The 21,028-nt window shown below is 41.8% G+C and overlaps 1 protein-coding gene across 2 annotated transcripts in view; it reads left to right on the forward strand.

The window, feature by feature from the left end:
- BCLAF3 (BCLAF1 and THRAP3 family member 3) overlaps positions 1-21,028 on the forward strand; it is a 151,587-nt gene that overhangs the window by 81,569 nt on the left and 48,990 nt on the right. Inside the window, exons 4-7 of one of the 2 annotated variants that reach the window (XM_077480736.1) lie at positions 668-1,222; positions 1,332-2,027; positions 6,094-6,210; positions 17,149-17,321. In XM_077480736.1, coding sequence (XP_077336862.1) covers positions 668-1,222; positions 1,332-2,027; positions 6,094-6,210; positions 17,149-17,321 — 1,541 coding nt within the window. The remainder of the gene's footprint in view (positions 1-667; positions 1,223-1,331; positions 2,028-6,093; positions 6,211-17,148; positions 17,322-21,028) is intronic. The other variant, XM_077480737.1, reaches the window with a different exon arrangement.

The raw sequence follows: 21,028 nt of genomic DNA on the forward strand, positions 1-21,028 counted from the left end.
ATTCCGATCAGTGTATTGCCAGTTTCAAAGCTGAACTCTAGCTATGATCTTTATAGCATACAGTGGGTACTTTGTTCCAGCTTGGGTCAATGTAAATATGCCTAAAGACTCTGACAATCAATGTAGAAGAAGTGGCTGTTGTCACCTTCAACGGTGGTCCATCGGGGGTATGAGATACATTGGTCCATGTTGGACCAATGTAACAATGCAATAAAGATCATACCTGGAGTTCGGCTTTAACTGAGCAAAGCAATCACACTGTCAGATCCTTTTGAGGAAAATAGAACAAACAAGATTCAGCATGTTCATTCCAGGCCTCCACGTGGAATCTCTAGAAGTATAATGAGATTGTCTCCCCCAGATGGAGAGCCGAAATCTAACCTGACAGCAAAGTGCCTTCTATCACAAACAGACCCAAGGTGGGGGTCTTTGATGCCAAGTTCCTAGATAGTTTTAGGTGGATCCCTCTTTTAGGTATCTATTGTGACTAGTGGCAAATGTTCACATTTTTGTAATGTGTGGGGTAGGATTAGTATTTAATAATGTTTGTGTGTTCTGCTTATAAAAATACTGCATGCACTATGAAACAGGATATTACGCACTAAATGTCAACACATTCAGAGGTACAGATGCCTAATTATTATTATTATTATTATATTTTTTGTAGACCACCCTCACAAAGAAGTCCAGAGCGTAACAGACATAGACAAGATTATTACCACAATAGCAATGACTTCCATAGAGACTCAAGGAGATCAACACACTGGGAGAATGATCAGCATAGGCAGAACAATTCCAGATTTGATTCCTACAGTCACTTTGGTGATAATTTGTTTGAGCAAGGTACATTTGACACCAATCCAAGAAGATCCCCTTTCGAGGCAATAAATCGACCGAAGAGAGCGTACTCCCCTGAGCGAAAGGGCGAAAGCAATAGAAGATTCCCACTAAAATCTCCTGAAGAAGCAAACTACAGAGAAAATACTAGAAACTTCCATAACCACAGAAATCATGAAAGAAATGGTGATAATCCCATGGTACATAATAACGGTTTTAAAGCAGCAAGACGTGGGAACAACTTTCACAGACCATACAACAGAGACCATAATAAGAACTGGCATGAAAATGATGGCTGTTGGAATCAGCATGATCCAGCAAACCAGTATTTGTCACCACATAGAAGAAGACCTGATGAACATGAACGAAAGTCATTTCAGAAGAGGTAACATATGCACATAGCTATTTCCTTCTAGCCATATTTGCTGAAACATAGACACTGAATTATCTTTGTTAATTCTGCTCACAAATGTAATGATGATTTGTGTAAATAGGTATCCTGAGGATGATTACAGAGAACATGAACCACATCATAAGAGAGCCAGAGAAGCGGAGCGACATGACTTCCGACCACCTCTGAAAAGCTCCCACTGGAAAGATGACCATCCAGAAAGGACATATTATACCAAAGAGTGGTCAAAGGACATGGAGTATAGAGATCCTACTCCATTTGTTCATGAGAAACATTCAGAAGCCTTAATCAAAATCGAATATGATTATGGTCATCAATCACCAACAGATGTATATACTGAGCCTATGTTGGAAGATGGACATGCCGAAAGGCACAACCATGTTGAGAGGCACACTTGGCATGAAGAGAGAAAAAATGAATCTACCAAAACTTCTCAATATCACAAAATATCAGATAGTAGCAGAGAAAGGAGGAGGTATGATGATAGGTCTTTGGAGCCATTGTCCAAATACAGTTCAAAAAAACATGACAATAATATAGTTTCCAAAAATGATATTGACGTGAAGCAGGCAAGCCATAAGCACAAGGAAAAGATAAGAAAAGAAGGTGATTACCAAGGGAGAAAAGAAGATGAATACCAGAAGGATCCAATTTCTCCACTCCATCTGAGAAGTCAAAGTCCCCAAACTCCAGACCCAAAAGGTGTATTGAAGATCACTTCTGAAAAAGAATCTATCGTCGTTAATTTGGATTTGAAGAAATCGTTGGATAAGTATAGGTATTTTCGCTTAATCCCATTCTTGATTATTATTTTTTATTGGGTTTTATGTGAGGCTGAGGTAAAAGTTCATGCTTCTTTCTCCCGTGAAGACGGGAGAAATATCACATTTTAAAACATGCTGGCACAATGCAAAAATGTTCACAGATGGATAAAAAAATTCAGTGAGTGGTGGCACTGTAGCATTGAAGCATAAAAAATCGGAGCTATTAGCGGAAAGCGGGGCTCATTATAAAAGAACGAAGCATAATCTGTGTCAAGGAAGAAAATCAGTCTTTCAAGCAAGTTAAAACAGAAATCAAGAACTTCTAAGTATTTACTTAAAAGGTCATGCCCCCTTCATACATGACGTGACAAGCGGATCATATGAACACACTCCATCCAAGCCTAACAATTTTTGCAGAAAACATATTTGGGAATGGCCTACGCGCCCAATGACTTCACACCCCAATTAACCTTTGGAAAGCAGTTTTAGGATTTGATGATTGAATAAATGTTGTTTTTTTATTCCCCAAAGAAAGGGAGAAATTTTACAAAAGTTTCCATGAGGTGGACTTCTGGAAATGAATCGCAGACTATGTCAATCAAATTCTTTCTAATATGTGGAAACTTTGCAACGTGCTAAGATGGTCTTACTCTAAAAACAAGATTCTAACTCTTGTACAGTCATCATTGTTAATTACCTTGTTTATTTTTGGCTGCACCATCAATTGCGATTTGAATGATGGGCCAAACCATGTCTGAGGAGAAGAAATTGCTGCTTGAAACTCTTTAAACTGACTGAAATCTGCTATCTTGCCAGTTCTAATATCTGTTGTAACCTTGAGTATTTTGGATTACAACAGGTTCGTTATTTAGGCAGATTAAGTCACAAAGTGCTGACATCAAGTATTGGTTCAATGAGAACTGCCCATGTTACAGAAGAGAAGCTTGCTTCTTTACAATTTTCAGCTGCTTGAACTCTGTCCAACTAGCCCATGACCTTATTTGTTGTAGATAAGAGTCTATTGGATTTCAGCAAATGCATTAAAGATTTTATCACAAGTTAGGGAACAAACGAATACCATGACTAGGAGGAACCTGTTTACTGAGCACAAGGGAAAAGAAGCTGGATTGAATGAAAATGATCTATCCTTTTCAGTTTTATATTGACTTTGAACCTAATATTAACACCGGAACAAGTGAGACATTATTTGACTATGTCTTTCTATCAATACAAAGGCATGATCTTTAGATTCAAGAACAAGGTCCATAAGGCCACATTTTGTTTGAATATCAGATAAAAATTAAACACTAAAGAATTGTAAGTTGTTTTTTTTTTTTTTAAACTTGAGATCAGCCTTGCATTACAATTTATAGTCATTGATAATGGCCCTAGAAAACAAGGCTGCATTGAAAGTCGCATGAAATTTTTCTCGCCTCACAAATTTTTGGTAGAGCAGGAAATAATCTAATGTGCCAATCCCACCACCTAAAACATGTAATCCAAGAAAAATCCTAATATAGTATTTCATGATTGGTTGGCTTCATATGTTGCTGTGTAAATATACATCAACAATTTGGATCCTATTTGTGACCTGAAAGAGCAAGAATTGGTGACTAGGTAAGTGGTTGTTTCTGTGTTACCATCAAACCCCATACCTTTTTATCATTGAACATAAGTATATATAGCAACTATTATTTAAAAGCAGTCGTCGCCAACCTTTCAGACCTCATGGACCACTAAACTCACAATTTTGAATTCCGTGGACCACTAACACGAAATTTACATGCCTTATACACACAATGCTCCGGATCTCTGTCCCCTCCTCTTGGATCACACTGTTGCTTTATATGCATAGTGATCAAGCTCCCTTGAACCACCCCCCCCCCCCCCCCCGACCTCTGTATTACACTGCTGTTTTACACAGACTCATCATTGGATCTCCCCACCTTGTACAGCCATGTGCTCAAGCTCCATGCTCCCTCCCACAGTCTGTGATCAGCGCTGCCATTGGAATTCCCTCCTTCTTCATCTTCCACTGCACTATTGGAACAACAGAAGTGGCATTGGGTATCAATGCCCACTGACTGTATTGACTGTGAGTGCGCATTGAGAGCAACATTGGGGGGTATACATCCGCCACAATGTTGATTTGCAGCAGAACCCCTGGGGACCACCAAAATGTTCTCATGCACCATCAGTGGTCAACGGACCACCGGTTGGCGACCGCTGATTTAAAGGGTTGGTCTCATAGTTTGAGTTGTCTTATGGAACAAAGCTTTTTGGTATTTGTTTATCGCTGGATCCCGAATCTTCTCTGTGCTGCCATTAAATGGTTTGAGACTGGAACATTGGTGAAACCATGGAATCTTATAGTGTGCTTACCTCCAGTTAGTATTGAATGCACATTTGGATGTTGTTGCAAAGAGGTGACCTGTCTTTAAAATTTTGCATGAAAAAATTTGTGCTTTTTCCAGACCTCTTGCAATTCCTATTAATGGCAGAGGTTAAAAACGGTGACATTAAGTAAGCAAAGTTTCATAAGGGAACAGCTCCTGAGCCAACGCCTACAAAAAATAGTGTGTTCATTAAAACATAACATAAAATTATTTTAACAATGTTTTTTTTTGTTTTGTTTTTTTGCTAACCTGATGTTTTTACATTTCTTCGGCTCTTGACAATATTACAATTCTGTAAGCTTTTCCATAACCATCTCCTGTACAGCCATGGCCAAAAGTCTTGGGAATGACAAATATTCATTTTCCAAAGTCTGCTGCCTTTTCTATGGTGACAATTTGCATATACTCCAGAATGTTATGAAGAGTTATCAGATGAATTGTAAATAATTGCAAAGTTCCTCTTTGCCATGAAAATGAACTAAATCCCATAAAAAATTTTTACACTGCATGTGTGAAGAAGGCTTTAGGGTGCCCAAGAAAGTCCATCAAGCACCAGGACCGTCTCCTACAGTTGGTTCAGCTGTGGGATCAGGGCACCACCAGTGCAGAGCCTGCTCAAGAATGGCAGCAGGCAGATGTGAGCGCGGTGAAGACTTTTGGAAGATGGCCTGGTGGCGAGAAGGGCATTAAAGAAGCCACTTCTCTCCAGCAAAAACATCAGGGTGAGATTGATATTCTACAAAAGGTACAGAGATTGGACAGCTGAGGACTGGGGTAAAGTCATTTTCTCTGATGAATCCCCTTTCCGATTGTTTGAGGCATCTGGAAAAAACCTTGTCCGGAGAAGAAAAGGTAAAAGCGCTACCATCAGTCCTGTGCCATGCCAACAGTAGATCACCCTGAATCCATTCATGTGTGGGGTTGTTTCTCAGTCAAGGGAATTGGCTCACTCACAATTTTGCCTAAGAACACAGCCATGAATAAAGAATGGTAAGAAAATCCTCCGAGAGCAACTTCTCTCAACCATCGAAGAACAGTTTGGTGACAAACAATGCCTTTTCCAGAATGATGGAGCACCTTGCCATAAGGCAAAAGTGATAACTAATTGACTTGGGGAACACAACATTGACATTTTAGGTCCATGGCCAGGAAACTCACCAGACCTTAATCCCATTGAGAACTTGTGGTCAATCCTCAAGAGGTGGGTGAACAAAAAAAACCCACAATTTCTAACGCCAACCATTGATTATGCAAGAATGGGATGCCATCAGTCAGGATGTGGCCCAGAAGTTGATTGACAGAATGCTAGGGCAATTTACAGAGATCATGAAAAAGAAGGGTCAACACCGCAAATATTGACTCTTTGTATAAACTTCACGTAAATGTCAATAAAAGCTTTTGACACTTATGAAATACTATTATACTTCAGTATACCATAGTAACATCCGAAAATAGATAAAAACAGTGAAGCAGCAGACTTTGTGATACTTTGTTTTTGTGTCAGTCTGAAAACTTTTGAGCACAACTGTAGTCTCTTTAACCATATTCAATTCATAAGCACCTTCTGCAGCACATTTTACCCTCTTGCTCCAGTTTTCGTTCCACTATATGTTATTGTGTACACATTTGCATATTAAAATATGTTGTGGAGTTTCAGATGTCATGGGCTTTGTCTCTTTTCTAGACAGCCTCACGAGCAAAGGAACAAACCCAAACACCTGCCACCACCACTATCTAACCCCACCCAAGGACAGGGGATTCCAGAAGAGAAGCAGATTTTAGTTGGGGAGATACAGAAAAGGTACCACTTTTTGTTCTTTTATATAAGCAGTCAAATATAGTTTATTTTATGTAAAGCAAAAGTTAGTGCTCTGCAAAGGGGCACCAAGTTTCTCAACATAGATTAGACTGGTCCCCACCCCCTTTCCTTTCCCCCTTTCCTGACCGGCCGGGCTGCATGCTCGGATAGGGGTCTGCTATGGACTTTGGAGGGACCCCCATGCCGTTTTTTTTTTTTTTTTTTAGCGTAGGGGTTCCCCTTTAAATCCACACCAGGTGACGGGGCTAGCGAGGTGTCAATCTCGCCAATGGAGGCGGCTACATTCACTTCCTTCACTAGTCCTGTCTACCTGGAGCCACATTTAAAATGAACGGACTTTACACCATGTGTGGGCAAGTCCGTTCATTTCAAAAGTCCGGTGAACTCTTGCCATAGTGCGGCGGATTGTCCGCCGGATCTAGTCCACCGGAAAAGTCTGGTCGTGTTTGGGCAGGTCCGCTCGTCCAGCGGACCTCCGCTGCAAAGTCCAGCGTGTTGTCCGCTGGACTAAGTCTGCTGGATAGTCCGTTCGTGTGTACGCAGCATTAGAGTTTGGAGAGAGCTAAGTGAACCCTACAGATATATGTGCTTAGTTCAGAATCCAGGACTGTGGTTTACAAGAATTTTAATGTAAAACGGTGGACAGGCTATGGACAGGCAGCTATTTACATATTCCTAAAGCTTTGCTAAAACCCAAAACGTTTTTATTTTTATTTTCACCTGGTGATCTGGCCAGTAACAAATGTCCTGTCTTAGGACTCGGCAAATCACACTGTTCACTTTTTTTTTAATTAAAATTTTTATTGAAATGTCACAGAGACATTTCATTAAGTTTGATTGCCAGCTGTGTGGTATGATGAGGTGGCTTGCCTTATACTAAAAAAAAACAAAAAACCCACAGTACACAGTACATTTTTTTTTTTCACTGCCCACACACCACTGCAACAGAGGCACTGGAGGCAAGGCTTTTGCCTTAAAAATGTGTTTTATGAAGGCTTTCATTGTTAGCCTAGATTTCTGAAAAAAAATTTATTACCTGACTGTCATATTCAATAATTTCTTGGTCAGTGACCCAAAACAAGTACGTAGATCAGTTCTGTTTTTAGCCATCTGCCAACCACTCACAGTAATTACACTGCGAGCGGGTGGCAGGTACAGGCACAATCGCTTACCTGTATCACTTTATTTTCCCTGACCCGTGCTGTGTCCAATCACACATAGAATTAACAATACACAGAACTCTGTGTGTATAGGAACAGCAATCTGATTGTTTCTTCTCCCTGAAAAGTAAGCCAAATCGTAAAGTAAAAGCAGCACACATTACACATTGTAACTACCATCAGTCCTGTGCCATGCCAACAGTAGATCACCCTGAATCCATTCATATGTGGGGTTGTTTCTCAGTCAAGGGAATGGGCTCACTCACAATTTTGCCTAAGAACACAGCCATGAATAAGGAATGGTAAAGAAAATCCTCCGAGAGCAACTTCTCTCAACCATCCAAGAACAGTTTGGTGACAAACAATGCCTTTTCCAGAATGATGGAGCACCTTGCCATAAGGCAAAAGTGATAACTAATTGACTTTGGGAACAAAACATTGACATTTTGAGTCCATGGCCAGGAAACTCACAGACCTTAATCCCATTGAGAATTTGTGGTCAATCCTCAAGAGGTGGGTGAACAAACCCCCCCCCCCCCACAATTTCTAACGCCAACCATTGATTATGCAAGAATGGGATACCATCGGTCAGGATGTGGCCCAGAAGTTGATTGACAGAATGCTAGGGCAATTTACAGATAAATAAACAGCCAAATAGTAAAGTAAAAGCAGCACACATTACACATTGTTAGGCACATGGTTTACCCCTAGATGTTAACACCTTCCCAGCCAGTGTCGCTAGTACAGTTTTATCACTGATCATTGTATAAAGGCCCATACACACGATCAGACTTTTTGACAACAAACATGCAAATTGGCTGTTTTGGAGCAACATCCGACCGTGTGTACGCTCCATCGGACAAACTTTTTTGGTTTTCATCGGACTTTTGTTGGCTGTGCGAACAGACAAACTTTCTGGCAACAAAGGTCCGATGGAGCAAAGTCTGATCGTGTGTGCAGAAAACCATAGGACTTTTGTACAAAGTACAAACAGGCATGCTCAGAACCAATGCAAAAGATCAGACAACAATACAGAAGTTGACCAAAGGTGGCAGTAAAGAGCAGAAAAACCACATGATTTGGTGAAAGTTGGCTGAAAAAGTCCTGTTGTGTGTATGCAATACAAGTTCAGGGCCGACGCCCTTTGTACAAAAATCCAAGGGAAAGTTTGTACAAAGTCCTATCATGTGTATGAGGCTTTAGTGTCACTAGGAACATCCGTTTCAGTGACCCTCCCAGATAGTATCTGTTAGCCCCAGATCGCCTACCACCCTATCACAATCCCACTATAAGTTGCTGATTACCATCATTATACAGGTGATACTCAAAAAATTCGAATATCGTGCAAAAGTTCATTTATTTCACTAATGCAACTTAAAAGGTGATTGTAGATTGGTAGATTGTTATATTGTTTCTTTGAAGTTTTTGTACCATTTGACCCACGGTGCCCATAGCTGTTGTTCTCTATGGTAGTGATCACATGAGTTTGTAGTTATGAGCTCATAGGAATAGTGAGTCTCAGTCAAAAGTATAACATCATTTAAGGAAGGTGGAGTTTCCAATTTCCATTTCCTAGTGATCGACAGTCTAGCTGCCAGGAGTATGTGAGTTGCTATTTTACGGTATACAGGGTGAATGTTATTGATTTCTAGATTGAGTAGGGCCAATTCTGGGGAGGTTCGTAGAGGAGTGCCTATGACTTTGGAGATCAGCCCCAATAGTCTAGTATGGCAGGACAGTCCCAGAAAATATGGAACATTGTCCTTATTTGGCCACACTTCCTCCAGCAGGTAAGGGGGTTAGAGCCACCAAATTTTGAAATAATCGACGGGGTTAGATATCTACGTTATTTTTTGCATTAGTTCTAGTAGTGTGGCACAAGCCATTGCTTTATGTATGGATTGGAGGGCGATCCTACATTGAGATGGCGTAAAATGGCGACCTAGATCTAGTTCCCATTTGGCAAGTGGTGGTATCAATGTGAATGCAGTCTTCTCATTCAGTACATTATAAATAGTTGAGATACCTTTCAATCCTAGGGTAGGATTAGATAAATACGTCTAGATTTTGATGGGAATACTGGCCCGGAGCTGGGGATTGGCGTTGAGGCAGTGTGCTATTTGAAGGTAAGTAAAGTGAGCAGGCACTTGGAGATTGAGGTCTGTTTGAATTTGGTGGTACGGTTTTAAGGATTCTTGGTTGTATAATGCATTAAGTTGAGTAGCAGATGTTATGTTCCACGATTTAATATTAATATTGGGGATTAATGTAGGAAGGATTGTCAAATGTGGGTTTAATTTAGTGGTTGGGGTGTTGCGCCACTGGTTAGCAAGGACACGGTGCCAACTCAAATACTAGCTTTGATTGTGGATGGGAGATGGGTTGGTATGGGTCTTTTCACTCGACAACTGAACAGCCAGTAGTGGAGAGAAGGTTGAGAGATAAGTGCTAGTTCTATTTCCCCTCATAGGGATTTTTGGGGAGAGCAGAACCATTCTCTAAGCTGGCTTAGGATAGTAGCGTCGTAGTAGTCGTTAAGGTCAGGAACTGCAGAACCTCCTACTGATTTGTGTTTAGTAAGAGCTAGTCTTGAGGATCGGGGTTTCATTTGTTGCCATAAATAACGTCCTAAAATGCCTTGTAATGAGTTTAAGTAACTTCTAGGAATGAGGATAGGAAGAGCTCTTAGTAGGTATAACAGTTTGGGTAATACCATCATCTTAAAGGCCGCAAGTCGGCCTATCCAAGACAATTCAAATTTGCTAAGGGACTGTAGTTCTGATTCAAATTGTTGCTTAAAGGGGTGGAAGTTAGCAGAGAATAGTCTATTAGTAAATTTAGTCAATGTTACTCCTAGATATGGGATTCCATCAGTTGTCCATTTGTAGGGAAAGGTAGAAGATAGCTAGCGTCTCGTTTCGTCATCTACTCCCAGATCTAGAATGTGAGACTTGGTTTCATTGACGTTATAGTAGGAAATAGTTCCGAAGTCTTTTAATATAGATTGTAGTCGCGGGAGGGAAGTTCTAGGGTTGGTAATTTAAGGATTATATCATCATGGTCCAATATTTATACCTGTGTAGATGGGGTCTGAGCGAATTCGTTCTGCTAAAGGTTCAATAATCAAATTAAAGATCAAAGGGGAGAGAGGACATCCTTGTCTTGTGCCGTTCGAGATTACAAATGGCAGGGATAACATCTCGTTAACAAAGACTTGTGCAGAGGGCAGGCTATACAAAGCTAGAATTGCTGAAAGGATGGGACCTGTAAACCCAAATTTAATGAGCACCTGTCGGAGGTAACCCCAGTTGACCCTGTCGAACGCCTTCTCTGCATCCAGGGAAAGAAGCAGAGAAGGCGTTCAAGAGTGGTCCACATGATGGATAATATTGATCAAGTGTCTAGTTGCATCTGAGGTTTGTCTTCCTTTAATAAATCCCGTTTGGTCTCTATGTATAAGCTGGGGCATATAAGTTGTCAGTCTATTCGCTATTGTCTTTGCATAGATCTTGAGGTTGGTGTTCAAGAGCGAAATTGGTCGGAAATTTTGGGGGACGTCAGTTGTTTTGCCTGGTTTTGGCAAAGTGACCACTAGGGTTTTAAGCATTTCATCTGGAAATGTTGAGGAGGCGGCAGCATCATTGTACAGCTGACATAGGTGTGGAGCTAAAGTGTCTTTGAGTAGTTTGTAATATTCTGCAGTTGGGCCATCTGGACCAGGAGATTTCCCATTTGGGAGAGATGCAATAGATGCAGCAATTTCCTGCACATTAAACAGAGCGTTAAGGGCTTCCCGTTGAGTATCAGTGAGAGATGGAAGATGAATTGTAGCTAAAAATTGCTGTATCAATTCAGGTGTAGGGTGGGGATGGTTAGGGTCTTTTTCTAAGTTATATAACGTGCTATAATAGCAGCTAAAAGCATCCGCTATAGATTGGGGATCCTGCAGTTTGGTTTTAGTAATGGGATGGTGCAGATAAGGAATCCTAGACTTGGTATGGCGACCCTGGATTGTCCTTGCCAAGGCCTTGCCAGCTTTGTTACTAGTATGGTAATATCTAGATTTCAGTTTATGGTATTGCTTCTCATAGGTATCCAATAGGACCGCTCTAAGTTCCTGTCTTAAAATGAGGAGTTTTTGTTTTAGTTGAGGGGTTGGGTTTGATTGGTTCAAGGTATCCAGCTGTTTAATGTCAGCCGTAAGAGAGTCAATGTGCTGCGTCCTCCTCCTTCTAGCTTGCGCATTGAGTTGAATAAGAATCCTTCTACTGAATGCCTTCTGGGCTCCCCAGAGGGTGGCCGAGTCCGACACTGAGCCTGTGTTAAATACAAATAATTCCGCAATTTGGGAGTTTAGGGTTTTAACTGTGTCGGGCATTTTTAGGAGGTGGGCATTTGCCCTCCATAACTTATGCTTTGAATGTGGGTTGGATAGGTGTACTGGGATACTAATAGGGGCATGATCCGCCCAAGTTATGGGCGCAATGTCAGACTCCGCGACCCTCTGCAATAACCATTTATCAACAACAATATAGTCAATACGAGCATGAACCGTTGAATGAAAGGAATACTCTCGCTCATCCCTATGATGGTATCTCCAGGTATCATATAGTTTGTGTCTTTGTAAAAGAGGACCCAAAGTGAGATGGCGTCTTGAATAGTATTGAAGTCCCCGGAAAAGACTCCTCGATGTGTTATTCAAAAAAGACAGTTGTTTACGATTCGGGGTATAGATCAATGCTAGGGTCATGGGAATGTTGTCAGTTATGCATGTTAGGATAATGTATCTTCCATTAACATCCGGGATAGACTCAATCAGCTGGAAGTTCACCGAACGGTGTATGGCTATGAGTTCTCCCTTAGTTTTCTGGGGGCCTGATGCACAGAAGATATGGGAAAAGTCAGGGTGCGTACATTTAGGTTCTTTGCCTTGTTGGAAGTGCGTTTCCTGCACACGTAGAATTTGACAGGCGTGGGATTTGGCTGTACGCCACAGGGAGCTTCGCTTAGCCAGGTGGTTAAGCCCATTGACATTTAAAGATAAGAGTTTCGTACTCATATGGTAGTGAGAAGGTTGCGATTTATCATGGTACTCACAAGTCTCGACGAATGGTACCTGAGAAGTTGGTTGTTAAACGGTCCTGGTGGCATTAGATGCTCGTTGAAGTGGCGGTCCTCCACTCCTAATGATTTCAAAGAATGACGTGCTGGGTCATATGCAGGATGAAGTGTTCCTCTGTGCTGTTAGAATGCTGTGAATGAACAAAAAAAAGAACAAATAATGCGAACAAAAGTGAAGACATAACAAAGAGTGCAGCAGTAAGGGATATACACCATGCTGCATCTTACTGGGGGAAAAAGTTCAAGGGCCAACTGGTATGAAACTACCATAGGAAGGCATCACGGAAGTCAGTCGTAAACTGCAGGTGGATAAACACCCGACTGTGGCTGCCTTGGACCAAGCGAGAGTCAGTGAGGCTGTCATTGCCATTGAGGTGTAAGCTTCTCCAAATTTTTCTTTGCCCCCAAAGGAGGTGCAGGTTCCGGGATGATGCCCCAGTTATGCAGTAGTGCCAGGCCTTTTTCAAGGGTGGAGACCAGGTAGGAGGTGCCGTCTTTCTGTATGGAGAGTTTAGATGGCTGTTTCCACTTGTGTTCGATTTTGTGGTTATGGAGAGCTTTCGTTATGGTTAACAACTGCCTCCTCATGTCTAGTGTGTGTTTAGACAGATCCGCAAATACTTGGAGCGCAGTGTACGGTTGAGGTAATTGCCCCATAGCCCTGACTTTGTATAAAACTTGCTCTTTAGTATGATAAAAGTGAACTCTCATAAGCATGTCACGGGGAACCTGTGGAGACAAGAAAGATGGTTTTGGGATACGGTGTATCCGGTCGATGGTAAGCTCAATGGCCAGCGCGTCCGGTAGCAGTGTTGAGAAGAAGTCAGTGGCATATTTCTTAAGATCAGGTGGTTGGACATTTTCGGGGATGCCTCTGATTTTGAGGTTATTTCTCCTCGAACGGTCTTCAAGGTTGGCCATTTTGGCTTTCATCCATGCTCTGTCCTCTTAAGTTATCGTCATGAGCATCTACTAGCTCGTTCACTGTAGTCGTCATGACTCCCATTGATTGCTCAATGTTACCGACTCTGTCTCCCAGGGCTTGGAATTCTCTGGTGAATTCTTTGGAGAATTGTTTAGTCAGGGCACATAAGTCATTATGGAGGGAGTTGTGGAGAGTTAGCAGCATCTCCTTTAGCTGTGTATCTAGAATGGGTTGATTGGCAGTCGGGAAGGCCACAATGGGGGATAGCTCCGGTTTGTCAGGGCCTAGGAGAGTAGTAGGAGTCTGGCTTACCTCAGCTCCTGTAAAGTCCAGTTTTAAACGTGACTTTGCCAGACTGCAGCACGATGGACTAGGAGAATCCTCTCCTGAAGAGGAGGTTTGGCTCCCCGCTCTGTCTGCAGGTAATGGCGCTGCGTCTGGCATATCAGTGTAGTGAGAGCTGGCGCTGCGCACCTCCGTGGCTGTGGATAGGCCGGCGCCATCTTGGCCTTCTCCGCGTGATGGAGGAGGGAAGAACTCCGTGAGTTTTATCGGTCTCCGGTCTTCCTTGCGTTTCCTCGTCATACTGCTATTGATGCAGGAGTGTTCCGCTGGTCAGGTGGACAGATTGGCGTGGATTTGCGGTCCGGTGTCGCTGTAAATTCTGGCGATGTTACGGCGCTCTCTTCCTATGCGTCCATACAGCTTGCGCGCTGGCCACGCCCCCTCTAATCCGTTAATTAAGCCATAACACCTGCAAAGGGTTCCTGAGCCTTTAAATGGTCTCTGTCTGGTTCAGTAGGAATCACATTCATGGGAAAAACTGCTGACCTGACAGTTGTGCAGAAAACGATCATTGACACCCTCCATAAGGAGGGAAAGCCTCAAAAACGTAATTGCAAAAGAAGTTGGATGAAAGTGCTGTATCAAAGCACATTGATAGAAAGTTATGTGGAAGGGAAAAGTGTGGAAGAAAAAGGTGCACAAGCAGCAGGGATGACCGCAGCCTAGGGAGGATTGTCAGGAAAAGGCCATTCAAAAGTGTTGGGGACTTTCACAAGGAGAGGACTGAGGCTGGAGTCAGTGCATCAAGAGCTACCACACACGGATGGATCCTGAACATGGGCTTCAAATTTTGTATTCCTCTTGTCAAGCCACTCCTGAACAACAAACAACGTCAGAAGCGTCTTACCCGGCTAAAGAAAAACAGACCTGGTCTGTTGCTCAGTGGCCCAAAGTCCTCTTTTTCTGATGATAGCAAATTTTGCATCTCATTTGGAAACCAAGCACCCAGAGTATGGAAGAAGAATGGAGAGGCACGCACTGCAAGATGCTTGAAGTCCAGTGTGAAGTTTCCACAGTCTCTGTTGATTTGGGGAGCCATGTCATCTGCTGGTGTTGGTCCACTGTGCTTCACAAAGTCCAAGGTCAACACTACCAGGAGATTTTGGAGAACTTCATGTTTCCTTCCACAGACGAGCTCTATGGCGATGCTGACTTAATTTTCCAGGAGGACTTGGCACCTGCCCACACTGCCAAAAGCACCAAAACCTGGTTCAATGACTGGGATTACTCTGCTTGATTGGCCAGCAAACATCGCATGACCTGAACCCGATAGAGAATCTATGGGGCATTGCCAAGAGAAAGATGAGAGACGTGAGTCCAAACAATGCAGAAGAGCTGAAGGCTCTATTGAAGCATCCTGGTCTTTCAAAACACCTCAGCAATGCCACAGGCTGATAGCTTTCATGCTACTCTGCATTGAGACAGTAATTGCTGCAAAAGGGGCCCAAACCAAGTACTGAGTATATATGCATGCTTATATTTTTCAGAGGTCCGATATTGTTTTATTGATTGCATGTAATCTTCTAATTTTCTGTGATTGTGGATTTGGGGTTTTCGTGAGCTGTAAGCCATAATCATCACAATTATGACAAATCACAGCTTGAAGTATCTTGCTTTGCATGTAATGAGTCTAGCTGATATCTATTCGTTTCACCTTTTAAGTTGTATTACTGAAATAAATGAACTTTTGCACAATTTTCAAATTTTTGGAGCATCACCTGTAGTTTAGTTTAGCTATTATAGTATAAAGAGAGAAAATATTGCGCTAACCAAAAAAGTGAAGTGAAAACAAGCAGCTACATACGAATATGACCAAATTCATAAATAAACAATATAATGTAGCGCTAAAAAAAGTGCTGTGAGAGTACGTGTAACAAACACTTTAAAAGAAAAAGGAAGACTAATAAAGTCCAAATATTAAGTGAATACACTAGTCCTTGAAGTCCACATAGGACACAGAATGTGGTGTTTCACACGGTGTAAAAACTAGAAAGTGGTCTTGGAGACCTCTCACATCAGTGACAGCTAGGTAGGTAAAAAGAAGATGGGTACTCTTACCGAAACCACTGGACCTGTGTATATACACAAGGTCATGCATGCATATACGGATAGATGAATCCTTGCAGGTCTATCCGCCACTGGAACTGCTGTGGGTCCTCTGATCAAAGGAGTAGTAGTCTGTATCATCCACAAAATTCCAATTCCTCAAAGGTCCCGATGGAATGGATGAGAAGGACCAACTCCAACCCAAAAAACGGGGTAACAAACGAGGCCAAACATACCGCAGTGGATTCCTGATGGCATATGGATGCCAGATTGGAGGATACCAATACGTCTCAGACTCCAGGCCACTCACTGTTTGGTTTACAGCTCCAGGGCTCTCTGCGACCAGACCGATTGGAATCTAAGGTCAATCCTCTGCATTGTGCATAAAAGGCAGTACTAACGTATTGGTATCCTCCAATCTGGCATCCGTATACCATCAGGAATCCACTGCGGTATGTTTGACCTAGTTTGTTACCCTGTTTTTTGGGTTGGAGTTGGTCCTTCTCGTCCATTCCATCAGGACCTTTGAGGAATTGGAATTTCGTGGATGATACAGACTACTCCTTCTTTGACCAGAGGACCCACAGCAATTCCAGTGGCGGATAGACCTGCGGGGATTCATCTATCCGTATATGCATGCATGGCCTTGTGAATATACACAGGTCCGGTGGTTTCGGTAAGAGTACCTATTATAGTATAGCATATATATATATAGCTGTGTAGATTCAAATATATATACCACAGTTTGTAGACACTATAACTTTGCACAAACCAATTATTATGCAGTTATTGAGATTTTTTTTTTACAGAGGACATGTAACAGAATACATTTTGAACTGAAATAAGAAATATATATTTTTTTTGTTTTGTTTTTTTTCAAAACTTTTGGGCTTTTTTTAATGTATATAATAAAAAATAAAAAACCCAGTTGTGATTAAATACCACCAAAAGAAAGCGATATTTGTGTGGGAAAAAAAGAATTTGCATACAGTGTTGCATGAACGCGCAATTGGCAGTTAAAATAGCACAGTAATGAATAACAAAGAAATGCCCTGGTCATGAAGGGGGTAAAATCTATTGTCCCTTAAGGAGAATGCAGCAGCAGAATTGTTACCTTACTGTATCTTCTAAACCCAGGGATGATGCCCCTTTCCAGCTACCATCTATAAGTAAATGATCCATTTTGGGTGAACTGGTCCTAGCACTTGGCTACTGCTGGCAAATATGTATCTTCTCAGAGTTTTGCATTTACCTACAGTCTTAGTGTGGAACGTTTGCCAAAACTAAGCTTTGAGTTTCTAATCCAATTTTCACCTTTTACAGGAGCAATTCTACTTCCAAGGACAGACAGCTGTCTCATGATCTTGTAGCTGTTGCTGGAAAGGAGACATTCCATCCAGTGTTTGAACACCTAGAATCTTCATTGCAGGGTGGCGCTAATGCAACAAATTCTGAATTTACTAAGAAAATTATAACCATCATTCATGAAGTCAAAGGTAAGGAAACCTCTCCTTGGATTCAATGATTTTTATTTATTTTTTTCCAGTCCTGGGTGCTGTTTGAAAATAGATCTGGGACAACAGCTGTATGTTTCAGCACAGTTGTAAAAAACACATTTGGACTTATCGGCTCTTTTAGGCCCCCTGCTGGCAGTAGCACTGGAACTAGGGTTCAGCATTAAGCCCCAGGAGCTTTCAGTAGGCCTCCAATGTTTAAAGTGGATGTAAACCTGAAAATTTTTATTTGTTTTTTGATGTCATAATGTAGAGTATAAGATTTCCTATCATTTGAGCCCAGTCTTGCCACAAAGAGTTAATCTAGCTCCGAGCAATCCTCTTTGTTGTTCAGTGAGATAAATCTTGACAAACAGAGAAAAGCTTTGTCAAATCCTCCTCCTTGCTGTGAGTGACAGGTGATTTACATATCTCATGCACTACCCTAAGAGACATTCCCTCCCACTCCTTTCTTCTTCTTCTGCTGCTCTGCAAGGGTTGGCTGTTCCACACCTCAGCATGATTTGGCATGTTGAAATCATGTGGGGACTTTTCTGGGTTTTGACTGGATGTTAGTGATCATAGCAGAAGTTAAGTGTAAGAAATACATAGGAGAAATTGCACGTTGATAAGGGAAGTGTAGAGGTGGGCGGGGAGTCTACTGACATCACGACTCCACCCACTGAGCCCTGGAAAACAGACCACCCACCCACAAAATCTGCATTTTTTCGGGTGACATTTGACAGATAGGTATACATGCAGGAGGCATGTATATCCTTCTAGATAACCAATATTGCAGTAGTTTAGAAAGGATGAGAGTGGGTTTACATCCACTTCAAGCACATGATTCCCTAGGAGCACACAATGTAGTTGCAAATGTGTTTACAGTGGGAGTGTGTGACATCACAGCACTTCCTGTGACTACAGAGACTCTAGCAGTGCTGTTGCACAGATCACTATTAGAAGAGATTTTCTTCTGCACAGGGACATCTGGATCCTAAGGCTGGGCACACACCAGCCAAATATCGTCCAGTTCCACTGACCGGCTTTTATCCAAGGGACATGCTGGGAATCCAGCCTCCAATCAGTACTTGCAGCTACGATCGCTGATTATTGTGTTCTTGTGGGGGGGGGGGGGTGGCTGGTTAGTCTCCCTGTTAGGACACAAAGGCAGAGTGGGAGAGATTGCCACACTAACCTTGTGTGTATTAGTACGGCGATCTGTCGAGGTTTTTTCATTCAGCCAGCTGGGTTGACAAAGTAAAATTTCACCACATTTACTAAGCCGTAAGGAACATTTCCATGCATTTAGTAAATCAAGCCCAATGTCTTTCAAATTGTTATTGTTGGCAAACCTGTGAAAAAGTCGCCGTTTTGTTAATATGTGACCTTGTCCACTAAATCTTATAACAATTTATGCAAACAATTTTTTTTTCTCAGTGCATTGCCACTGGGAATAAAGCTCTCCAGAAGTATATCACATACTTTGAGCTCCACCATTTCCCTATCTTATGTAAAAGTCACGCTAATGTGTTATCATTTTAATCAGGATTGTTTGTTGGTTATATTTTGTGGTAAATATGGGGGTACATAAGCATTATATTGGGGAAAAATACATGAAAATGTGTGTCTGTGTGTGCGTGTGTATACATATATATTGATATAGCTATCTATATATACAGCATCTCACAAAAGTGAGTACACCCCTCACAGTTTTGTAAATATTTTATTATATCTTTTCATGACAACACCGAAGAAATGACACTTTGCTATAATATAAATTAGTGAATGTACAGCTTGTATAACAGTGTACATTTGCTGTCCCCTCAAAATAACTCAACACACAGCCATTAATGTCTAAACCGCTGGTAACAAAAGTGAGTACACCCCTAAATGTAAATGTCCAAATTGTGCCCAAAGTGTCAATATTTTGTGTGCCCACCATTATTTTCCAGCACTGCCTTAACCCTCTTGGGCATGGAGTTCACCAGAACTTCATGTGTTGCCACTGGAGTCCTCTTCCACTCCTCCATGACGACATCACAGAGCTGGTGAATGTTAGAGACCTTGTGCTCCTCCACCTTCCATTTTAGGATGCCCCACAGATGCTCGATAGGGTTTAGGTCTGGAGACATGCTTGGCCAGTCCATCACCTTTACCCTCAACTTCTTTAGCAAGGCAGTGGTCATCTTGGAGGTATGTTTGGGGTCATTATCATGTTGGAATACTGTCCTGTGACCCAGTCTCCGAAGGGAGGGGATCATACTCTGCTTCAGTATGTCACAGTACATGTTGGCATTCATGGTTCCCTCAATGAACGGTAGCTCCCCAGTGCCAGCAGCACTCGTGCAGCCCCAGACTATGACACTCTCACCACCATACTTGACTGTAGGCAAGACACACTTGTCTTTGTACTATTCACCTGGTTGCCACCACACACGCTTGACACCATCTCAACCAAATAAGTTTATCTTGGTCTCATCAGACCACCGGACATAGTTCCTTTAATCCATGTCGTTAGTCTGCTTGTCTTCAGCAAACTGTTTGCAGGCTTTCCTGTGTATCATCTTTAGAAGAGGCTTCCTTCTGGGACGACAGCCATGCAGACCTATTTGATGCTGTGACCCCTTCAACCTCAGCAGCAATGCTGGCAGCACTCATGCGTCTATTTCCCAAAGACAACCTCTGAATATGACGCTGAACACTTGCACTCAACCTCTTTGGTCGACCATGGCGAGGCCTGTTCTGAGTGGAACCTGTCCTGTTAAACTGCTGGATGGTCTTGGTCACCATGATGCAGCACAGTTTGAGGGACTTGGTAATCTTCTTATAGCCTAGGCCTTCTTTATGTAGAGCAACAGTTCTTTTTTTCAGATCCTCAGAGAGTTCTTTGCCATGATGTGTCATGTTGACCAGTATGAAGAGTGAGAGCGATAACACCAAATTTAACACACCTGCTCTCCATTCACACCTGAGACCCTGTAATACTAACGAGTCACATAACATTGGGGAGGGAAAATGGCTCATTGGGCCCAATTTGGGCATTTGCACTTAGGGGTGTACTCATTTTTGTTGCCATTGGTTTAGACATCAGTGGCTGTGTGTTGAGTTATTTTGAGGGGACAGTAAATGTACATTGTTATACAAGATGTACACTCACTGCTTTATATTGTAGCAAAGTGTAATTTCTTCAGTGTTGTCACATGAAAAGATAGAATAAAATATTTACAAAAATGTGAGGGATGTATTTCTCAGCACATCCTTCTCCATAAACTAACCATTACTTATCTTGGGTATGCCCCATTTACTTGACATATCGACCAGACCACCAAGGCACACTTCAGGTCTAATTATGTTGTAAGTCTTGTTACGTGTTTATGTGATCCATATCTTTCTTGGTCATAGGGTCACTACCATAAATATATATTCAAATATATACAAAATACATACAGTATATAAAAACATATGTATCCAAATTTGCTATTAGGTCCCATATGCCCCGAAAATTATATCTAAAATATGTTCAGGTAGACTACAAAAGCTTAAAGTGTTACTAAACCTACAACAGTAAAATCAGTCTGTGTATGCAGTAGAGCATGCTTATTATACTCACGGTGGAACCTAAGGGGTTAATCCTCTGCAAAAAAATTTTTATTATTTGACTTCAGGAGTAAGATTTTGAAGAGCAATCACCATCATGATCTATGTTT

Source organism: Lithobates pipiens, unplaced genomic scaffold, assembly GCF_037356315.1.
Source record: "Lithobates pipiens isolate NorthernLeopardFrog02 unplaced genomic scaffold, aLitPip1_a1.2 Scaffold_16, whole genome shotgun sequence".
Taxonomy (NCBI): Eukaryota; Metazoa; Chordata; class Amphibia; order Anura; family Ranidae; genus Lithobates; species Lithobates pipiens.